The sequence below is a fragment of the Rhipicephalus sanguineus genome, unplaced genomic scaffold (genome assembly GCF_013339695.2).
Source record: "Rhipicephalus sanguineus isolate Rsan-2018 unplaced genomic scaffold, BIME_Rsan_1.4 Seq1063, whole genome shotgun sequence".
NCBI classification, from domain to species: Eukaryota; Metazoa; Arthropoda; class Arachnida; order Ixodida; family Ixodidae; genus Rhipicephalus; species Rhipicephalus sanguineus.
This window is the reverse complement of record NW_023614257.1, coordinates 16736-40592: the sequence shown is the minus strand read 5'-3', so window position 1 is coordinate 40592 and position 23857 is coordinate 16736. Positions and strand designations below refer to the sequence as shown.

General features: G+C 47.7%; 1 protein-coding gene across 1 annotated transcript; it reads left to right on the top strand.

The window, feature by feature from the left end:
- The first annotated feature begins 3648 nt into the window (after positions 1–3648).
- On the top strand, positions 3649–21948 carry LOC125756497 (uncharacterized). Its single transcript, XM_049411343.1, has 3 exons — positions 3649–3784; positions 5725–5877; positions 21664–21948. The coding sequence occupies exons 1-3, from the start codon at positions 3662–3664 to the stop codon at positions 21946–21948; spliced, it is 561 nt and encodes a 186-aa protein (XP_049267300.1). The 5' UTR covers positions 3649–3661.
- Positions 21949–23857: the final 1909 nt, after the last annotated feature.

Sequence of the window (23857 nt, the reverse complement as noted above, 5' to 3'; positions counted from 1 at the left end):
AGTCTTTTAGCAGCGGAGCTGTCAAGGCTTGGAGTAACTGCACGTAGCCTAACACAAGAACTCGGGCGAGTATGCACCACGGAATTGGGCAAGCCCCGTTATCGAGTACAGCAGGTGCTAGGAAAAAGCGAAGATGCTGGAGCGAGGGAGCAGAGCGAAGGAAGTGAGGTATAGCGGTGGGGAAGGAGGTTGGAGCCTGAAGTGGGAGAGAGTAAAGTCTAGTAAAACGAGGAGTACATGCAGAGGCAAAGAGCAGGGAAGGGAGAGGGACGCGAGCGTTAAGTGAAAACCGCGAAGTGGAGAGGAGGCGGAGAAGATATTGAAACAAAATAAATATCTTGGCAAGGCGGGATTCGAACCGGGTACCCGCGGTCCGAAGGCGAGCGTCTTAACAACTCGGCTATCCAGGCACGGCAGCGGAGCAAGTATTTATGGGAACATATGATGATCTCACTGCAAGCGAGAGAGAGGTAGACAGAAAGAGAAAGACAAAGAAAGAGAAACAGAGACATGACATGAAAAAAGAGAGGGAGCACAAGAAAGAACCAGACATAAAGAAATATAGAAAGAAGAAAAATCATAGCGTATATATTCAGGTATAGTATAGTATAGTATATTGTGTATAGTATAGTATATTCATGTATGTATAGTATAGTAAAGGGAGGCGAGGTTGAGGAGGTGTGATGTGAGGGTGAAGCTGAAGGAAAGGAGGAGGAGAAGGCCACTAGCTCCGCTGTTTCCACAGTCATCACACCATTAGTGCGTAGCTGTCCAAAGTCCTTTGTTTTTTTCATGGCAATTGGGGAGCTCGGTCGATTCCTATTTCTTCCTTTATTTCGTACAGTTTGTAATTAGGGACGCTCATCTTGATCACGCGCAGGTGCGTGGTGTACATTTACTTCGATATTACAACATATATGGAGAAGCTCGTCGTTTGGCACGCCCTCAAGACTGGCGCCGTGGGTGTCAATCGACTGGAATGCAAGCTCTGGCTCCTCGATATTCCCGGCTCGGTGAGTATACTGGCAGAAGCCGCACTGTTTGTTGTCAATACTTTAATAGGATCTTTCTTGACGCTGGCTGGTACACACATGATGTATTTGCATTCATGTTAAAGTTCATCGACTATGCATTCATTTTGTCTTTGTTGTGTTATTTGTGTTTTTATTACTTTTTGCGCTGATTCAATGTATTCTGTGGAGTCTTCTTTCGAACTTTTCGCTTCCAACCAATGGCGTTTGTCATTTTTATCTACTTTGTGCATTTCAATACTTTCTTGTACTTTTTACGTGTAACTTTTATGTTTTTGTGTCTGTGCCTTCTCTGAAAACTGGTTTTGTGCATCACACCTGCTATGCTATTTTGGACACTGGAGTATCTAGAAATAAATATATAGTGATCGTAGGTAGCGCGTAAGTTTTTCCGAGTACAGCAAAACACTAAGATGACGAGCAGTTATTGTACTCGGTCTAGTCAAGCTCCATCTTTTCGTTTGCAGTGTAGCCGTACAGAAAACCTAATGGGCAACAAGCGGTTCCGTAGTGTAGACGAAAAATGGAGATATTGTCTGTAATTACTTTGCTTGCAGTGCCTTAAGCAGAGCTTAATAACTGTTGGGCTTTAACGTCCCAAAAGCACGATATGATTATGGGACCTGGGGTTTTTTAACGTGCACCTAAATCGAAGTACGTGGGCTCAAGCAATTTCGCTGCCTCATCGAAAATACGGCCGCCGGGGCCGTACGCAGAGCTGTAGTAAACTTTTTCCAGCAAACGCAGGAAAAAAAAGCATGCGACTGTAAATGCTTTTCCATTTTCCACCGCACGTTTCGCGAAACATTCGCGAAACTTATATCTATCTCCCTCATTTCTTATGTGAAATAATTGATGGCACTTTGAATAAATTGGAAATACAGTAAAAGCACGTTAATTCGCGCTCGGTTAATTTGAACTTACAGTTAAGTCAACAGACGCCCTGGGCCCGGCCCTGAGTATTTGAGGAAAGCTCCCGATAATTCGAACGCGTGGGTATCCCCAATAGTTAGTTCGAACTGGGAGCGCCTGGTTTTCATCGCTCCTCGCAGATATCGGCTCAGAGTGATCACAGTGTGTTGCAAAACCAAACCAAAACATATTTACTAGATATTTAAAACAAGGAAACCGCAGCATTTCTCAGCAGATGAGAATTCGGACGCTGCGCTGGAGCTCATGGGCAAGCTGCAGACAATGCTCATGGAGTGGTGACAGAAGAAACACAAGCAAGTGAACCCTTGACTGCGTTAATTCTGTCATGTAAATAAACGTGCTTTGCAGCATAACTATCGACATTATGGCTCTCTGCTCACATGAATGCATGTCGGTGCTTGTTTGTGGCGTATCACTGACATACCAAATAATTCTGTTCGCTGCTCCATGAACTCAATTTACGAAATCTCCTGCCACAAACTTGTAGTAGTGCTTAAATTGCGATAACGAGTCCAGAGGTGGCTTCTTTGGGTTCTACCCATGCAGTGTGGCGCGATTTACGTTCATTCTAGCGCCCTTCCGCGAATTCGAACTCCACTTAATTCTAACAATTTTGTAGTCCCCTTCGAGTTCGAATTAACAAGTTTTTACTGTATTTGTACAACAAATGTCGTTCACCATTTGTTGTTCGTGCACAGCATCATCCGTGTAACAAGCAACCACAGCAAATTGTTGATTGCCGTACTGAGTTATCATTTAGAGCTTTACAATTTATTGTATAGAGGCATGATCATTTCCTTGGAACTTTCCTGCACTTGTGATAATTTTGTTTGCCAAGTTGTCTATCTAGCCGGCGGTATGCAAACTTTGTGTGTCCTCCTTCCAATAATGGCTTCTGGTGCTGCAGGCACGTCACTGTTGCGAGTGTTTATGACTGGCTAGCGAAATACGTTAATCCTCTGCTAGATGTGAAGTAGGCGCGCCTACACTAGATTTAGTAAACCGAGATGAAGTGACATGTGGGCGCAGTCAATGGCGTTTCTGCGAATGCCTCTTGTAAGGTTATTTACAGCCGGCGCAGCCGGAATCTGCCATGTGCACTCTCCTTGTTATCTACATGACCCGCTTATGCGCACGGCTACCTTGCCTTATTTTATCACAATTATTGGGTCCATAATTAATATGATTTCACTATAATGAGATTCGCGTTAATGTGATTAATGTGAATTGCTGATTTCTCTGCCTAGCTTCGGTTTGTGACGAGAACTGCAAGTCTCTCATTAACATCATTAAGGAAAGTTCGAAAGTGCAGCAGAACAAAGTTAGTTTGAAAATGAAGCCTACGTTTCCATTCATTTGAAGAAGAATGTGCTCATCCACAGCGTCCGGTAAATTCTAACACAAATTGACAACCACAATTTGAAGTGTGGTGGGGAGTTCTCTTTCGATATTCATTTTCCTCTTTATGCCACCTGCCGAGTTTTGAGGCTCGCGCGAACAAAATATTCCTTCGTTACGGATGAAGCCGCGGCTCTTCTTTGACTCCGTGTTTTCGCGAAAATATTGTCAAGACGAATCTATTTCAACTAGGCCGATTCGCCGTAACACTTTTGCTCCTTTTTTTGCGTCCTTTTTGCTTTTTATCGCTTCAGATGATCGAGACCGAGAGGTCCGGTTTTTCCGACGCTCTCGCAACCATGAAGAACCTGACTTGGCTGACTCTTACGAACATCCTCTTTAACTATGATGTGGCGAGCAAGATCGGCGGCTACGTGGAGGAAACCACTGCTCTAACTATCCTGCAGTTCGATCAGGTCGTGGTGAGTATTGCGCAAACTCAGAAGCGTGTTTACTAATCACTGCTAGGCTGACTTTCAAGAAAAGTTCTTATATGGAAAGTAACGCATGGTTACAACAGAACCACTACCGGAACGCTCAGTGAGAGCGTCAAACTACAGCCCGTTCCATGACACCTTTTTGTCCGAATCGAGCACTCGATTAATGCACCAATTGACCAGGGCGCTTTCTGTCAAGGATATGGCGAGCCTCAGACTTCCTTTCTAACATAAGCTGCCTCAGGTTCGCAGATAATATCTCCGTACTATCAAGTCTACGAAGCGAATCAAGAGCCACCAAGGCTCGCAGCGCTTTGTCATTGCCGCGCTCTTGCGGTGGCTGCCCTTAATGCATCAGCCCTATGAATAGGCTTTTCCTCTGCAGTTAAATATGTTAGCTGTATATTTTCATAATCATTAAAAGAGCCACGCTAATCAAAGCATTAACATGTCAATCTCGTCGAATCTATCCAGACGTCTTTCTGCGCTGTTTTTTGTCATAGCTGCAAGCACATAAGGTAGTAGTGACAGTTCGGAGCTGCTTACTAGATAATCTCTTAGTTTCATGGTCCGTTAGGCTTAGTGAAAACAACGCTAGTGGCTGCAAACGGCCGCGGAGAACAGCGTAAGTGCTACTGCTTGAGCTATAACAGATTATGCAATGCCATGGTTGAGTTGTAAGACAGTTACCGTTTTTAGATAACCTGATGGACGATTTCTTACATTATTTCTATTACTACGCTTTAAAATGGAACAAGATTTGCGAGCGGACCAGGTGGTACTTCATAGTTGGTGTTCCAAGCTGCACCGGGCAGACGGACAGATGTTTTTATGTGCGTTTGCTTGAACACAGCCAAAATGTGCAAAAAGGCAGTGATGGTTCTGGGCACCTCACTGCTCGGGATACCGATTCGTGCCTTTGACAGAGCAGCAGTTATGGCCACTCAGCTTGAAGATAACGTAAGGATCATCTCTGAGGCTGCAGCAATCGCGAATGGAACCTTCGCCAGTAAGCCGTCCATCGCACACAGATATAGTGAGCTATCATACTTGAATTCAGATGCGCACGGTGTTGTTTTCGTAGTTTGGCTACAACTTCGGATGAGTTTGTTTTATCGCTCATTTGCTTGGACAGATGCAGATGTGATGTGTGCAGATATATATTTGTTTGTTGCTTTAGTAAGCAAGAAATGGAAGTCCGTGCTCATCCTTATCGCTTCTTTGCCTGCTGTGTACGTTTTGCGTGGAACCTCTTTAACATCTACACGATGTTTTTTTCTTTCTTGATATCTGCGATGTGCCGTAGAGGTTCTGACTTTTTTCGTTTGGACGCCTCTGGTACCAGGCAACAACTTGGCCCATGTCACTTAACGCGTTCTTTGCGCTTTTGTCCCCCCCCCCCCATGTTTGACCGCCTTTAACGATTGTGTTCCATCAAGGGCACTTATTTTACGTACGTCGGTGCATCTAATGCAATCCGCCTTTTTCATTTTCTTGTGCTGCCCTCTGCCGTCTTAGTAGGGTTTGGGCAGGGGCTGTGACTATAGGCGTGCGCAGGGTTCCACATCAGGGGGGGGGCAAAGGTTCATCGCAGCGCCCCCTCCACCCTACTAAGTCAATGCATGAGGCAGATTTTGCGCCCCCCCTCTCTTAGGTGACTAGAAGGGTCAATGTACGGAGCAAATTTTGCGCCCCCCTCTTAGGCGATTAGAGGGGGGTGGCCGCCCCCCCCCCCTCCGGCACCCCCTGTGCGCACGCCTATGGCTGGGACAACCGCTATCGACAGAAAGAAAGCCTCCGAGACCAAGGGGTGTTTCGCGACTCTTCCGCTAAGGTAAGGGCTCATGCGCTTAGGCATCGTGAAGGAAGTGGATTCTAACTGCCTAAGTCTCGACTTACATACTCTGTAAACTGGGGGGTTGCAGGCTGATGACACAAACGCAGGAGTGTTCCTGGACCACTTGGCTCGCAACCGGAGTGTGAAGAAACTGTGCGTAAACGAGCACCTAGTCGTCGCGCGCCATGGTCAGGCTCTCGCAGACGCCGTCCGAAACCACGTGACCCTGCAAGAAATTGAAGTAAGACGTGTCGTTTTATCCTGTTGCTAATCTCGAAAGCTGTACTAACCCTCACTTTCTTAGGATAATTCCAGAAGAAACTTTGGCGTTACTGAAAGAGGGCGATTTGGGCGAGTTGGTTTGTGCCAACAAGATCTGAGTGTGTGGCGCGAAACCAGAATAGGAATTACAGCTCACACATTTCTTTTCCTAAACTTCGATCCAGCGGCTTCATAAGGCTTGGTTGACATTAAACGCGTGTAATTTACGACAAAATATCGCGCGATAAGCGTGACAATCTGGATTTTTCACGGCCTACGCAAACGTACTGATTCTGAATGTACTGACTGCCGTCAAATGATACTATTTGCCTCAAAATATACTATTCGTCGGAGATATGGCAACGCTATCTTGCATCTACTACTTGTACCTGGTGTTAGCCACAGTTTCAAAGCCAGCAGAGCCATAGCGTCGCTCGTCTAAAATCACTTGGGAACGAAAGTGGCGGCATAGCCGAAATAAGGAGTCGTAGCCATGGCAGAGGCCCCCATGAATATGATTCGTGCGCTCCTAACTAGCATCCACACTCCGGTAGCTAAGAGTCCTCCTCAAATATTGGATACACTGAAACGATTCTGTCAAGTCTGGAGAAGCACCATGGCTCCTCCTCAGCAAACCTGCTGTAACGAAGTCAAAGAAGCATCAAATTTACAATGAAATGTTCTTGGCCTCAAACGCGCATTTCGGATGTTCAACCGTTTGTGTTCAAGAAGAAATGTCCCATTATCATTATTTGCGATCCACGCCTTCACAATGCAATATGGTTATCTGGTGCGAAGCCTTCAAGTCTGCTACCTGCAACGAGCAGACTACCGTCATCGTTTATATGAGATGCGAGCTTACCTATTTCGAGCACTCAGTCCTACCTGATGATAACGAGTACCTCTGTCTTATAGTAAAACGCAGGAACTTCACTTTCACGCTAGGAGCATATATTTAACCTTCAAGCCATTTTGACACTGCAAGACTAAGCGCACTACTACAGGCGCACTTTTACACGACGCTGTAGGCGCACTAAATTCCTTTACAACTTGAGGGGGGCAGAACGTCTGCAGAAGAATATTCAGCGTCGAATGAACTCACTCCAGTCTTTTAGGTGAAATTCTTTAATCGAGTAGCTTGATCCACAAAAGCCTCTATCGCAAATATGGAGGATTTTTCGCGGCCTACGAGCATCGCCACACCTAGAGTCACTGTATATGATATCTATAGGTAAGGTAGCATATACAGGAACTCTAGCCACACAGACATCGCCCCTTTAAATGCCTAGCTCTCTACCAAGTTCAGCACGAAATTGAAATAGCAGACGATATCTGCGTGAAGGTTGCCGGTTAGGGGTCCGCGTCCACCATGCGTTACCTAGGAAACGCGCCAGTTTCAAAAGATTCGACAACGGACAATCTGCTCTCTCTAGGGGAACTTCAGGCAGCCTTTACAGCATGCAAGCGATCTTCATCACCTGGACCTGATGGGGCCGCCTGCACGGCACTTTGCAACCGCTGTCAAGCAGCTCGGCGTGCCCTTCTAGCCGTTTGCAAAGACTCATGGTGCAGCGGATTTTTACCTTCTTCGTGGAAATGCAGCCGCCTCGTCCCTATGCTTAAGCCAGGTAAAACTTCTCTAGGCTTGACCTTTATCGCCCGGTCGCACTTGCCAGCTGTTTTGGAAAAGTGATTCAGAGGATGGTATTGACTCGCCTAGAGTGGTACCCTCAGGCTATGACCAGCATTCGACGTGGAAGGTCCTCCATAGATAACGTCATTGACCTCGTTTCATCTGTGCAACAGCGAAACAGCCGAAAAAGATTATCTGCGGCGATGTCCTTGGACGTGAAAGGCGTGCACGACAACGGCATGAAGCCGTTGTGGATTTTCGGAAACGTTCGACTTGGGGGCCATGTTTACCAATATTGGGAGCTGTTTGAAGGGCAGGACCTTCTTTGTATAGACCTAAGATGCCCCAACAACGCGCCACTACCTCTCGCGGTATGCCTCAAGATGTAGTTCTGTACCCCCACTTTTAACCTAGCACTCCTCGGCCTGGTTGAAGCACTTGCACGGTCTGTTCATCTATCAATATATGCAGATGACATCTGCATCTGGGCTCAGGGTGACGTGTCTCTCCGTACCTGCCAGGCTTCACAGAGCTGCTACACTGATGTCAAACACAATCAAGGATGGGACTTGAGCTGTCATCAGAGAATGCTCGCTTCTTCCCTTCACGCGCAAGGCGATGGGCCCGTATGTGAATAAAATCAACGGATACAATATCAGTTATGAGACAATTCTCCGCTTTCTGATCGTCATAATTGATCACGACTTGTCCTGGAGCCCTCGCATCGCCAGCATAAGAATCGCGCCATGTCCACGGAAAAGAGATGATGAGGTGGGCGAAGCTCGAGAGGGGAGATCATCGGTAAACCGTAACTCCTCCCGTGAAAGTTAGCCCATTACCATTAGAAAGACTTAAGACTGTGCGTATATTATGCAAAATCAACTTTTATTTTGTTCTTGTTCGTTTGTTGTTTCGTTTCATCGTTTGTTCTTTTCATTTCGTCGTTGTCATGGCGGCTGGATTGCGAGGTCCCTTCATTGTGACGGCTTTATGGTCCGTGAAATGAAGTGAGAGAGGTCCTTGTACTGGTTGCAGTGGGAAGTTTGCAAACACAAAGTCTATGCACGTCCGATCGTGTAGTCTGCTATGGATACATCTGAGTGCGTGTTTGGAAGCATGTGCTGCACGATCCAGTCATTGGCATGAGGTCCCACGTTGAAGTCCCCAACCAGCACAAACAGACGGTTCTTGTACTTGTTGTCGTAGTCACGTAACGCAGCGTCTCTAAACGACTTGACGTCCCCGATAGACAGCTTGGGTGCGAGGTACACGGTCCTGACGGCGACTAGCAGACGGCGACTGAATCGTGGACCGGTGTTTCGACGTGTGGTGGCGATCCCGGGCTCGATTGTCGGCTCCGCGATGGAGTACCAAGCATGAAGCTTACCCGCAATTCACCAGTGTAACGACGTGGATCGACGAGGCACAGAGCACGACACAACGCGCCTCATCGATCAGGAAAGAACTGCAACGTCTTCTTCATCCCTGCACTGGGAGAAGAACTTGTTTGTTTGTTTGTTTTGCCTTCTGTTCTATGGCACGTACCCACTCTGGGGGATCGGCCAAGAATATGTAGTTGAAGCTTAAAATCTTATTCGAAGAATGTAAAATGGTTAAAAAAAATTAAGAGTAGAATGGTAATAATAAATAAGACATCAAATTAATACTTCAAAAATTATGCTATTGCGCTCGTATTTCAGACAGCCGTATTAACCTGATCAGAGCAATTTGGTGAGATTAGATATATGAACCGCATTTTAATTAAGAGCGTTTTTTGAAGGAAGATTAAAATGGTACACGTTTAGTGGTTTGCATGAAATTACACACGGCATTGAAGGCATCCCTATGGCAGTATCCCAACCCTGAGGCTCCGAAGCTTAGTATAATTTCTTCAGTTAAGTTTAAGCCTATTTTTAACAGCGGAGTAATGAGCAGTCGTGATCTAATAATTGAATATCTTCGGCATGACAAAAAGAAATGTGCAATATTTTCTAGTTCTCCGCAGAATTGACATAGGGGCGATATCGTCAGACCAGCTCTGTGCAAGTATAGATTTAATGGGGGGACACGGCATCGAAATCTGGTGATCGTAACTTCAGATTGTCTAGATTGGCTCCAGTGAGACTTCCATGGGAATTGAGATGTTTGTATTCCGTCCACATTGTTATGTTTCCATCCTATCGGTGTGAATTGCCAATTTCTGTATCTGATTGCGGTGAAATATTCTACCACTGGAAGAACCTGGATTATTGGGAGATCTAGCGATGCGCGCGCTAAAGCATCAGCCATTTCATTTAATTTTAAGCCACAGTGACCTGGGACCCATACTAGTTTTAGGTGCTTCAGCTGAGACGGAACTAAAGATCGAAATGTCTTGAGGGCACGAGAGGTATGTGGAGCTGTAAGTGCTGTGCATACTGAGAGCGAATCAGTTATTATTATCGCCCTGATCTCGTCTGTCGGGAGTTTTCGCAGTGCCATGATGACGGCCATGAGTTCAGCTTCGAAAACCGGAGTAAAATCGGGTAACCTCACAGCGAATGACACTCGCGCTGCTTCGTTGCCATCACCACTGGCACATACGCGCGGCATAGACGGTCACGTACGAGCTAGGAGGCACAGAGCCATGGCTTTAGGAGCTTCGCCCCTAAAAGAAACTGACCATGATCACCCACGCTCTAAGGTTTCTTGGTGAAAAATCGCGGGGTGCATCTGTACGAGCGATGCTTCAACTTTACACCACTCTGCTCCTAGGTTTCATTCGCTACAGCTTACCTGTGATTTGCAAAACCCGAAGAACAAATGTATGTGTCCTCCAGTCGCTTCACGCTCAAGCACTGAGAATATGTCTTGCACTTCCGAGATGCGCATCTACAGCAGCGGCAGTCGTCATCGCGCGTGACCATCCAGTAACTGCATACATCCGCGTTGATGCTTTGAGAATGTCCATCAGGCATTTCGCTCGGATTCCATTACACTAGCTAGCCTCACTTCCTATTTCAAGGCCATACTCTGCGTTCAGCAGTACTAAAGAATCGCATTGCGTAGTGCTTACTTCAAACTGCACGCATCCAGCAAGACCGCCGTTACCATTGTGGCGCCTGCACCCACTCTAAGCCCTTCTAACCATTCCTAGAATCCAAAAGAAACACAGTCGTCCTATTCAGCCCTACAACAGGCCACTGCACCTGCATAAGAAAGACAGCCGACGGCTTCACATTCACACGGATGATTCGGTTACTTCTGCAAGCTCAGCAGGGGCAGTGCTTGTTCACGCAAAGTCCGTCGCCATAAAATTGAAGACATCGCAGTTAACATCATCGACAGCTGCAGAACTCGCCGCCAGCCGTGCAGCGCTAGAGTTTGTAGTTGAAGAACCTTCGCAAGCTTGCTCCATCTTCTGTGACTCCAAGGCAGCTTTTCAATGTCGCCATTTCGTTATGGACCTAATGAGCAGTTAGTTGCGGATATAAGGTTCCTTCATCATGATGCAATAGAGAAACAACGCAGCATAGCGTATCAGTAGATACCGCGTCGTAGTGGTATATTTGGTAACGACCGTGCAGGTGAGGCCGCCCGATCTGCACATGACAGTGCCCACTCAGCTTATACCGTTTTCTAGAACCAACGCAGCTACAAGGTTTAGTTCGCTGGCACGTGAACTCCCACTTGCACATTCGAACTCGGCGGAATTCAACAACGCTCGTCTACACAGCATGCATCCTGGTCTCCAGCTCCGTGTACCGTCAGGAATATCTCGAGCTGAGGAGACGTTTCTGTGCGTATGGCTTGGCGTGGCCTTTACGACTGCTTTGTCCTTTCTGATTGGAATCTCCGACAACTCTGCGGGCAATAACTGCAACTGGGAAGAAACGATCGCCCATCTTCTGTGTGAGTGTTCCCGTTTCAGTGCGCCAAGGAAAGAAATTTACGATGAGTTAGACTTTATAATCGCCCTTTGTCTGAACAATGGGTTCTGGGACACTGACTGTGTCTGTCCTCAGCAACAAAGGCTTTGAAAGCATTATTGCGTTTCTTGCGGACAACTGGTCTTAGAGACAGACTTTAAGCAGTGTCGTATTCTCCTTTTCTTTTTTCCTTTTCTTGCTGCTTTTTTCCATATTGTTTGGAAAAAAGCAGCAAACAATAAACAATATGGATAGAATAGTTGAGGTAGCGGAAGAGTTCTACAGAGATCTGTACAGCAGCCGAGACATTCAGGATGATAACGTAAGAAGGAGTAATAGCGCAGAGGAATCTGACATCCCACCAGTATTGACAGAAGTAAAGAAAGCCCTAAAGGGAATGCAAAGAGGCAAAGCAGCTGGTGAGGATCAAGTAACATCAGACCTGTTGAAAGACGGTGGAGAGATTATGTTAGAGAAACTGGCCACCCTGTATACGAAGTGCCTCTCGACGGGGAGGATACCAGAATCTTGGAAGAATGCCAACATCATCTTGATCCATAAGAAAGGGGACGTCAAGGACCTGAAAAATTACAGGCCCATAAGCTTACTGTCCGTTGTCTACAAGCTATTTACAAAAGTAATTGCTAACAGAATTAATACGACATTAGAGTACAATCAACCAAGGGACCAGGCAGGATTCGTACAGGCTTCTCAACAATAGACCATATTCATACTACCAATCAGGTGATACAGAAATGCGCGGAATACAACAAACCCCTATACATAGCCTTCATAGATTACGAGAAGGCATTTGATTCGGCGGAGACATCAGCAGTCATGCAGGCACTGCGGGATCAGGGCGTCGACGAAGCCTATATAAACATAATGGAAGAAATCTACAGCGGATCCACAGCCACTATAGTCCTCCATAAAGAAAGCGACAGAATCCCAATAAAGAAGGGCGTACGGCAGGGAGACCCGATCTCTCCAATGTTATTCACCGCATGTTTACAGGAAGTTTTCAGGGCCCTAGATTGGGAAGAGTTAGGGATAAGAGTTAATGGAGAGTATCTCAGTAACCTACGATTCGCTGATGACATTGCATTGAGAGTAACGCGGGAGACGAATTACAGCTCATGATTACTGAAATGGATACGGAAAGTGGAAGAGTAGGTCTGAAAATTAATATGCATAAAACTAAAGTAATGTGGAACAATCTTGGCAGAGAACAGCGCTTTGCGATAGGTGGCGAAACACTGGAAGTTTGTAAAGGAGTACGTTACTTAGGACAGGTAGTAACCGCGGAGCCGAACCATGAGAGTGAAATAACTAGAAGAATAAGGATAGGTTGGGGCTCATTCGGCAAGCATTATCAAATCATGAATGGAATCTACCACTATCCCTCAAGAGGAAGGATATAACAGCTGCATCTTACCGGTACTTACCTACGGAGCAGAAACATGGAGACTTACAAGAGGGTTCAACTTAAATTGAGGACGACGCAGCGAGCGATGGAAAGGAAACTGATAGGTGTAACCTTAAGAGACAGGAAGAGAGCAGAGGGTCAGGGAACAAACGGGGGTTAAGGACATCATAGTTGAAATCAAGAAGAAGAAATGGATATGGGCCGGGCACGTAGCACGTCGGCAGAAAACCGGTGGTCATTAAGGGTAACTGACTGGATTCCAAGAGATGGCAAACGCGTGAGGGGGAGACAGAAAATTAGGTGGGTAGATGAGATTAAGAAGTTTGCGGTATAATGTGGCAGCAGAAAGCACAGGACCGGGTTGATTGGCGGAACATGGGAGAGGCCTTTGCCCTGCAGTGGGCGTAGACAGGCTGATGATGATGCTGCTGATTTTTTTGTAACATCTCTTTTCTATCATCTTTTATCGCCCTTACCCCTTCCGCTACCACAGGGTAGCCAGCCGGTCTAAGAACTGGCTAACCTCCCTGTGCTTCCGCTTGTTTCTTTTTTCCTTCCTTCCTTTCTTCCATATTCTAAGAAATTGTGCTTCAGTATAAAAACCACTACTTTCGTCCCTAGTGGTGACATATAAGTGCGTCCAGGTACATATACTAGTGGATGACCTGTCTAGACATCCGATTGATTAGTGCAGTACCTGTAGTGCAGTACACGCGCTTCCCTGCCATTTGAAAACTAGGGCAGAGAGCAGTGCTCAAATTAAATCACAGGGGGAAAAGTCAGTTTTTCTCAGCGTTTAGCAGTTCGGCTCGCTTAAAAAATGCATGTTTAAAGGCAACCCGGTGGTGTCCTGACTAAGCTGTAAACTGCGTTTGAAGACTTTTCTACTGTATCTGCTTGTTGTCCAGTGGGCGCCTGCAAGCGGCCGTAACTGTGTGCCCAAAAGGCGCGTTATCTCTGCAGTGAGGGCAAAAGATAGCTGATAAAATAGCTCGAGAGAATTACTCTTGAATCTGGGCTGTATTGGTCCTTAAGAACGTCCTTATTAAACCGCATGAAAATTAGCCGCGGAATCGGGCTCACGGTTCTTGTTGCGCTCAATGTAAACACAACAGGTACAACTAGAGGCAATGGAAGCGCGCCGCTGAGCTTTGCCAAAACATACAATATGCGATCAGCCCCAACAACACGATTGTGTCGCAAAAAAAAACATAGTATGAGGTCCTAGTTGGACAGACAGGCCCGAGGACCGAGCAGCCAACAGGCACGGTTAGCCCACACTGATGATGATGATACACGAAGATGAGGATGCATAACCAAACTCATTATGATGATGATAATGTACAGATAAAGAAGATATATACAATGAATACCCACAATATATGCGCTTGACCGAAACAAACGGCCCAACACGTCGGGTTTCCTAACGGTGACAACAAAAGCGAGAGGCCGATACTGTGAATAACGGTTGAGCCGCTGCCTTCGTCAAGAACAAAAAAGTTCAGTAATCTCTGTTGCGTCACTGGAGCCACAAAACAGTAATGAACACTCCCACAGGAACGTCTAAAGCCGCATGCACGACAAGGCCCCCTCGCAACCCCACCACCGCGATTACCTCCACGTCGTCACTCTGTCTTGGACGTCCTATCTCCTACGCAGTGCTCGGCCAGCAGCATGCATTTGCGCTGTCATCCCACGCAAGCTGTAGGCCCAGATGGCGGCCACCATCAAAAATTCTGGTACTTCCTCATGGCCGCAGTCACGCTGCAGGCGACCTCGTTCAGCGAATGCGCGCTTGAGAGCAGCACCATAGCAGTACGCAAGCGCTCCATCGCAAGGCTTTTCGGAGCACTTTCGGGGCCCGGTCTGCCGTATACTGTCATAGTATGCTGTCCTTTCATGTGGTCCCCTGGCGTCGCGCAGGCATAACCACGTATAGCCATGTATAGCATACCCATATATACTATAGTATAGCAAGGAGCTGCGACAGAGAAGTTATGTGAGGAGGACGGTAAAGAGGAGGGTAGAGAATAAAGCACATCACAGCCATGTACATCACAGCTATATATATCATAGCCATGTTTAGTATAGTATAGCAAGGGGTGTGAAGAGGAAGTGAGGGTGCGGAGTGGTGTGAGGATGAACAGGAGGGAAAGAACGAGAGGAGGATAGCGCGTAGCATAGCCGTGTATAGCACTCTATAGCAACGGGGGAGTGAGGGTGAAGTGGAAAGGAAAGAGGGTGGGGAGGATAATTCATAGCATAGCCGTGTATAGTATATTATAGCAAGGTGGAAAGGGAAGTGCGGTTAAGAGGAGAGATGTGAGTGTGAGAACGCGGGAGGAAGGGTATGGCATAGCATAGCCATGCGTAGTACGATATAGCAAGAAGTGGTACAAGGAAGTGTGGGTTGAGGAAAACAGAAGGGAAGAGAGGCGGGTAAAGCATAACAAAGCTATCTGTGCTACAGTACAGCAAGGGGTAGAAAGCAGACGTGAGGGTGAGGAGGAAAGAAGAGAGGAAGGGGAGGCTAGAGCATACCATAGCCGTGTATAGTATTACTGCAAGGGGTGGAAAAGGGAAAAGGGGTGAGGGGAGATGTGAGGATGAGGAGAGGGAAAGGAGGAGGCAAGATTGCGCCACTTCTTCACAAAGGGAGGTTCCTTTCCAGCCATGGACGCCGAGCGGGCTGCACATTTCGAGCGCTAGCGCGCGCTTGCCCCTGAACGCGAGCGTCGCTGTAGCGCACGCGAATCACTGCTTTGCACAGCCTACAGCTTTCACGTTGAGTGCAACTGCATACTAACTTTTTTTTTTCATATGTCGTGGGCTTTCTTTGAAAAGTTGAAAAAAGCACGGCGTGAAATCTGTCTTACAGGAAGTAATTCATTCGCTGGTTTCTGAAGCAGTTCTACAACTCTTAGTCTTCAGCGTTGAGTCTTCATCCACTAATTAAAAAGTACGTTAATCACCCATAACTAAATAGTTCATAAAGGGAGCATAAAAGGTAGCCGGAGTATATATACATACTTTATGCAAATAGCATGTGATCTTCGATTTCCTTCCGACACGTCTTTCATATTGAGTCTTGACTGAAGATACGTGGGGCAGCATCTCTACCAAAATTTGCACTGGATTTCTTAATATTTATGGGGAACGTGACTGGTAATTCAAGACAAAAACACTATTAAATGCATGCTATCTGAATTAAAGTCTAGCCTTCTTCGTTTTTCTGCTGTCGTACTCGTTTCGATGATATTATTTACACCAATATTTGCAAGGTATGGTACGAATGCGACAAAAGTTAGCGCAGATTATGAAAAAAAATGCCCCCACCTCCCCGAAGGGAATCGCGAGGAAATGCGAATGCATTTCTTCCGCCGAGAGTACACGGCGTAGTAATTTTAATGGCGTAAAGCTGGACACATCGACGCGCTCAAGTGTCTCCCTTTTGGGCGCCTCTTTCAACGAACGCTTCCTACGTGCGTTCGTAATCATCTCAGGGATGTTGCCACCGCCTTCAATGCAGCGAAAACGCGTTTATAACGCGCTGTTTTCAGGCTGTGCCAAGGCAGCACAAACGCCACAAACGCGTTTCAAACGCACTGCGTTGAGGCGGTGGCGCAGGGAGGAGAGAGAGCGAACGGCGAGAGAAGCAGCGGCGAAGCACTGCACCTACCCTCTCCTACGCTCTCTCCCCACACGCGGGAGCTCCGCCGGGCTTCTGCGATGCGAGCGCCCTCACAAGCCAGAGCGCGCTCCTCCTCTCCACTCACTCTCAGCTACTCCGCCCGCACCACCTGCTCCGGTTGCTAGGGGCGACGATAAGCGGCGCGCCCGCAGCTGTTGCTATGGGAGAGGGAGTGAGAGCGGAGAGGCGCGCGGACAACGCCGGATGCCTGATAGCCGACTAAGAAATGCATTCATTTAAAATATCGCAGATGCATGTCCTGCAAAATATAATCTATCCGGCAACGTCTCTGTCCGCTTCGTTAATTCATAGATACCGAATGCTCCGTGACATGACGGAAGTGTATAAGGAACATTAGTTGTTGGTCATGACAAAAGTGTCGCGCGCATATTGCTCACGTAATCTGCACGTGACATTACGACATAACTGCCCAAAAACCATTGTGCTAAAGTAATGTTATTTTTATCTTGTTGTATACCGGTACGGGCATCACATGATTTGCACGCATGATAAACATGAACCGAAGGTGACGACATTACTGCCATGACATGCATGCAATCTAATATATCGCGATATCCTTTTCCAAACTCCTGCGCCGTTCCAGTACCCCTAGCATGATACCAGCGATATTTTTGGTACTGGATCGCAGTGGGAGCATTGGTACACGCTCGGATTCACCGGCACTTCCGTGAACGCACTGGGACGAGCTGGGTTGCACTGGTATGGAACTGGCTTCGCCGCTGTGACGCTGGCGCTCACTGCGAAGGGCTGGAAACGCTGCAATGTTCAGTGGAGGACGCTAGCGTATGCTGGAGCGCGTACTGTATCTGCCAGTGCTACGCGCTGCTTTCAATATTGAGGGCGGCGGAATGTTTCGGTATCGTTTAATATCGAATGTTTGATTCGAGTCCGATAGGTGCTATCCTAACAGGCTCTAAACATGCATCAATTTCTGTTTGGCAGAGTAACAGGATTTGCATAATGTACGTGGTGTGAAACCACTGTCACATTTAATGTTTCCCTTTGAATATCGAGAACAATATAGTAATAAACCAAAGCAGCAACGCTGATCATTTTACTTTCTAGCACTTTTGTTTTCACTCATGCAGTGTCAATAACGGCGTTACTTGCGGACCACAAAGCAGCAATGAATGCACATTTTGCGCATGGCTCGCACATATATCAGTTTCGCATCTGCGATGTGCTACTGTAATGTTTCCATATTGCAGTGCTTGTAAGTCTGAAGGCGTTGGTCTGAACAGACAAAGCGAATCGCTAGATCACCATGCAGTTGGAGAGAAATATGTGAGCTCCGACTTGACAACCTTTCCTAACGGAAGCCGGAAAAATAGTGTTGTCGGTCGATATCGCCAGATCGGAAACGCATCCCAGGCAATTCCTGCGCTTCCACTTACTTCAGCTGCACTTTAGGTAACAGTAAGACAGGTTGCGAAGCTAAAATGCAGAAACTTCAACCATCGAAACTCACCTGCGCCGAGATCAGTCCTACCCAGTGTGATTCCCAGCGACCGTTAAGCCTAGCGTGCTGGCCGAGTCTGTATGCATGCCACCGGCGCTTCTTGGTTTAAGTATGCGCAATTTCGACGTGTAAGAATGACTGTAGAGTACACTTGCGACATCGGTTAACCCAGACGAACCAGTTGTCCTTGTCTATGGTGTCCGCACAAGGAGCGATGACCACCGATGCGACGTGCTTTCGGCAGCGCACACAGGCTATCACTGAAAGCTGCTAGCGGCCCTCGCCGGTACTTCTCTGACTAGTTTGTCAGAACAAGTACTTGTGAATTGTTATGCATTAGTGAACTAACACTGGTATATTTTTTCAGGGCATTGTATTTGCTTTTGCCGAACAGTTTTAGTTGTAGTCAACGACGGAACGAAAAAAATCAGTACATTGGCACGCCCGCAGCACTGGCATATCGTCGCTTGCGTGAGAAAACTACTCAACATTAATTCACGTACGCGCGTATTTATCGAACGAGTCATCATAAAGTTTCTGCACATGTTTAGCACTGGCAATAGTGAGAAACAGCTAATAAAAATCAACAGTAACAAACCGCAAACTATACCCTGCTCCTCGGTCCATTTGATGTTTTTTTTTTTAATTAGTATGTGAATTCCTAAAGAAACTTAGCGCTCTAGCCATTTTCGGCATGTCATTCGATGCCGGCAGCCATTTATTTGTGTCTAATAAAGAAGCAAGCTTTACTTGGAAAGGAAGGTCGCGACTTTCTTGAGTATGCGACATGAAATGTGAAACCAAATGATGTCTTACTCTGTTGATTAGGACATTTACGGTTACGTCAACATGTTTCGGCGTGGCGCAGTGGTAGAGTACTCGGTTGGGACGAAAAGGTTCAATAAGGGCTCGACAGGAAATAGTTAGTATGGCATCGTTTTTTTTTTTTTTTCTGCGCTGTAATGAAACACCAGGACAAAAAGCTTGAAGACGGGACGCATATGTGCGCAAACTTGCAACAGTTTATTGCTAACAACGCACGACATATCTACATACACATGGAATGATGAGAGACAGAAAAAACATATAAAAGGAACATCTAAAAATAAACGAGTCCACTGTGAGAAGCTAGGATTCATGAAGACACGCGTGGATTGATATAATGGGCGTGTATGCAGTTAAAAGCTGGGTTTCCCAGCGCCACGGAAGAAGAGCTTACGTGGTTTGGCGTATCATTTTTTTTTAGCATGAAGTAGGCCTTCATGATTTATCGTTCCTTTTTTTTTTACTTACAACGACCCAAAACCTTCGTACCGCTAAACATAGTTTTACACCCACATCTTGCGCAGTGCGCCGCTAAATGTCCTGGACAATGTACCATTTCACTCGCGTATCTGTGTTCTCTTACTATGATTTTTAAACATCGTCCTGTGCGCCCTATATAAGATTTTGCGCACGGGATGGGAGTTTTGCAAATTACATTGTCTTCACAGTCCAAATGCCCGCTAGAATGCTTTATTCCACGGTTGTTGCTGCACAGTTTTTCTTTATCGGAATTAACTTTTTTCCAGAGCCCTATCATTTTAAAAGGGCTGAGAACATAACTTTCGTGCCACGCTTTTCAGAGAGCTGTCTTAGGCCATGCAAAATTTTGTGCGTGTACAGAGCAGTCGCCCTCTTCCGATCATCAGCGTTTTTGGCTGCAAACATTCTTTCGCTCAGGCTTCAGAATTCTTTCAGCCATAGACGCTATCATAGAAAGGCGGTAAGCACTGTGTCTGAGCTTATGATGCGTCAAGTTTCTAAGCTCAGAAATTTCGGTCAGTTCGACCGAATGGAGGGGAAGTAGTTAAGGTGGTACTATACACATTTATTATCGCAATATTAAGCAAAAGATAGCAATTCTTTTAGGGGCGAAGCACCTTAGGGTCGGCTTGTCGGCGTGTCTCGTGTCATGTCGTCGTCACGGTCTATCATAAACGAATATGCTCCACAAAATTCGATAAGTCCCACTACTTGCCGCCGGTTCATACTCTGCATATTATGAGTTAAAGGTTCGTCCCTACTACCTAAAACATTATGCGTGGCTTAGCAGCGGTTTGAGAATGCCCGATGAAATTTACCAAGGCGCTCAAGTTATCTAAAACCAGTGACACAAACGTGGATCTGTACGGTAAAGTCACCTACTTGAAACACCACTTCTTGAAACATATCTGCAAAGTAATGGTACTTTACTCGCCACCGGTCCACTAAAATCAAGAAGGCAACAGTTCGCCCAACAAATAGCCGACGACGTTTGTGGTGCGGAAAAACCCTTTTTTAAATGACGTAGGGAATTGAAACCGGGCATGTAGGGAAGAAGCACCTTAGGGTAAGTTGCATTCCGACGTAGTTTTCCGACGACTTTAGTGGAGCTGAAAACCCATCCCTACATTCCCGGTTTCACGCTTGGCACCAGTAGTGCCTCATCAAAAAAAAACTCTCTTAAAACAATATAGCGAATTATCTTGCCCAGGCCCTTCTTCTGTCTCTCATTGACAATTACCAGCGATTTTGCTGTGGGAAACACCGGCGCACACTGCATGCTTCGCCCCTCCCAGCTTTCACGTTAATGCACTTGAAACACCCTTTCCTACATGCTTCGCCCCTCCACAGTATTCTTCTACTACGGGTAATGTGCTAACCAGCTTAGCTCTGCGAACTCAACGCGGTGTTTTAGTTTGGCGAAGGCGGGTTGGCGCGGGATTGAGTTTTGAAATGGATGACATCTCTTCTCAGAGTGGTTCTGCTGACTGGCCTTCATATGGCTTGCAACGAGGCGCTGTGCTTTCTCAGGTATTCTTGTACCTGGCCTCAAGTTCAGTTTGTCTTTTGCAGGTTTGGTCCTCGATTTGACGCGAAAGCGGTGGTGGGAGGGGGCATGTTAGTTCACTGTGCTTCATCTTTCCATCCGTGTTATTTGCAGTCATACAGAAACCCAACATCTCTAATTCGTTCCATGATAACGGCTATAGCACCTTCTAGTGGTGCCAAGATGTTCCACTGGCGCTGTGCTTAAGAAACTAATGCATAATTGATAAACTGATTAATGAACTCATTCATCGCGGATCGAATAAATGGTTTACTTATCATAAAATTCGATGAGCGTGTCAAACAAGGACATCGGAGAACAGGTCGACACAACACAAACATCGAAACTTATCTAACCCAGGTCACGAATGGAACTTTAGGTAGTGTCTTGATGTCCTGCCTCCTCCCCCTTTTTGAATCCATAGGTTGAGTATGGGTGTTGACGATCCATATTCAGCTTTAGGTGTCACGCTACCCCTAAGCTGACCCCCTCAGAAAAATTCTGTATCCGCACCTGATCAAGTTCCTAGTCTGCGTTAGAATTGTCTCATTCTCTTTATCTGTGTCCATTTTCGCACACCTGCTCCTTTTATAATAATTTTCATCTACGGATGTAATTGTGGCGTCTGTTTTCTTTAAAAAGTCAAATTCAGAAAGCGAAACAAGGCTAATTTTCACGGCCGCGTAAAGCGCACCAAGTATGTTTCATTTGAGTGGCATCCCCTCCACCTCCCAGCAAGTGAATACTCATAGCGCCATGTCACATGATTTGCTGCAGGTGTACGGCAACATGGAATTCAGCCCATCTGCCTTACTAGCAGCGGCGGTACAGAGCCAGTCGTTGCGGTCACTCACTGTACACGAGTGCCATGTTCAAGCCGAGGACATCGAAGCTATGGCCTCCGCACTTAAGCGGCGGGAGCCGCCTCCCGCATTCGAGCCTCCTCCGCCAACGAGCCAGTATTGCAGTGCTAACGCTGAAGACATCTCAGCTGTGGCCGCCAAACATACGCCGACAGAGCCGCCTCCGGTTTTAATCTTCCCCCACCAACGAGCCCCATGATTGTGATCACGCCGAAGACGTCAGGCAATTGCTTCCGGCCTTACGTGTGCCGAGCCACCTCCCGGATTTCAGCCTCCTCCACCAACGAGCCCACGTTGTAGTGCTAACGCCGAAGGCATCGAAGCTGTGGCCCCCACACATACGCTGACCAAGGTGCCTCGCGGATTTCAGCCTCCTCCGCCAACGAGCCCGCATGATCGTGATCACGCCGAAGACATCAAGGCAATTGCTTCCGTCCTTAGGCGTGCCGAGCTACCTTCCGGATTTGAGCCTCCTCCACCGACGAGCCCGCATTGTAGCGCTAACGCCGAAGACATCGATGCTGTGGCCCCCGCAAATACGCTGACGAAGGAGCCTCCTCCTGCGCCAACGAGCCCGCATGATCGTGATCACGCCGAAGACATCAAGGCAATTGCTTCCGTCCTTACGCGTGCCAATCCACCTCCCGGATTTCAGCCTCCTCCTCCGACGAGCCCGCATTGTAGCGCTAACGCCGAAGACATCGATGCTGTGGCCCCCACAAATACGCTGACGAAGGAGCCTCCTCCTGCGCCAACGAGCCCGCATGATCGTGATCACGCCGAAGACATCAAGGCAATTGCTTCCGTCCTTACGCGTGCCGATCCATCTCCCGGATTTCAGCCTCCTCCTCCGACGAGCCCGCATTGTAGCGCTAACGCCGAAGACATCGATGCTGTGGCCCCCACAAATACGCTGACGAAGGAGCCTCCTCCTGCGCCAACGAGCCCGCATGATCGTGATCACGCCGAAGACATCAAGGCAATTGCTTCCGTCCTTAGGCGTGCCGATCCACCTCCCGGATTTGAGCCTCCTCCACCGACGAGCCCGCATTGTACGCTAACGCCGAAGACATCGATGCTGTGGCCCCCCAAATACGCTGACGAAGGAGCCTCCTCCTGCGCCAACGAGCCCGCATGATCGTGATCACGCCGAAGACACCAAGGCAATTCTTCCGTCCTTACGCGTGCCGATCCACCTCCCGGATTTCAGCCTCTCCTCCGACGAGCCCGCATTGTAGCGCTAACGCCGAAGACATCGATGCTGTGGCCCCCACAAATACGCTGACGAAGGAGCCTCCTCCTGCGCCAACGAGCCCGCATGATCGTGATCACGCCGAAGACATCAAGGCAATTGCTTCCGTCCTTACGCGTGCCGATCCATCTCCCGGATTTCAGCCTCCTCCACCGACGAGCCCGCATTGTACGCTAACGCCGAAGACATCGATCTGTGGCCCCCGACAATACGCTGACGAAGAGCCTCCTCCTGCGCCAACGAGCCCGCATGATCGTGATCACGCCGAAACATCAAGGCAATGCTTCCGTCCTAGGCGTGTCGACCCACCTCCCGGATTTGAGCCTCCTCCACCGACGAGCCCGCATTGTAGCACTAACGCCGAAGACATCGATGCTGTGGCCCCCCCAAATACGCTGACGAAGGAGCCTCTTCCTGCGCCAACGAGCCCGCATTATCGTGATCACGCGAAGACATCAAGGCAATTGCTTCCGTCCTTAGGCGTGCCGATCCCCTCCCGGATTTCAGCCTCCTCCACCAACGAGCCCGCATTGAGTGCTACGCCGAAGACATCGATGCTGTGGCCCCCACAAATAACGGTGACCAAGGTGCCTCCCGAAGTGAGCATCCTCCGCCAACGAGCCAGCATGGCCGTGGACCGCGCTGAAGACCCCGCAGCTGTGGCCTTCGCACTTGCGTGGGACGAGACGTTTCCCGATTTCTGCGTCCTCTGCCGACGAGCCCGCATGACCGTGCGATGCCGAAGACATCGAAGCTATGAGCTCCACACTTAGGCGGATCGAGCCAACTCCCGATTTGAGAACTCCCGCCAACGAGCCCGAATTGGCGTGATCGTGCCGAAGACATCGGATCTATG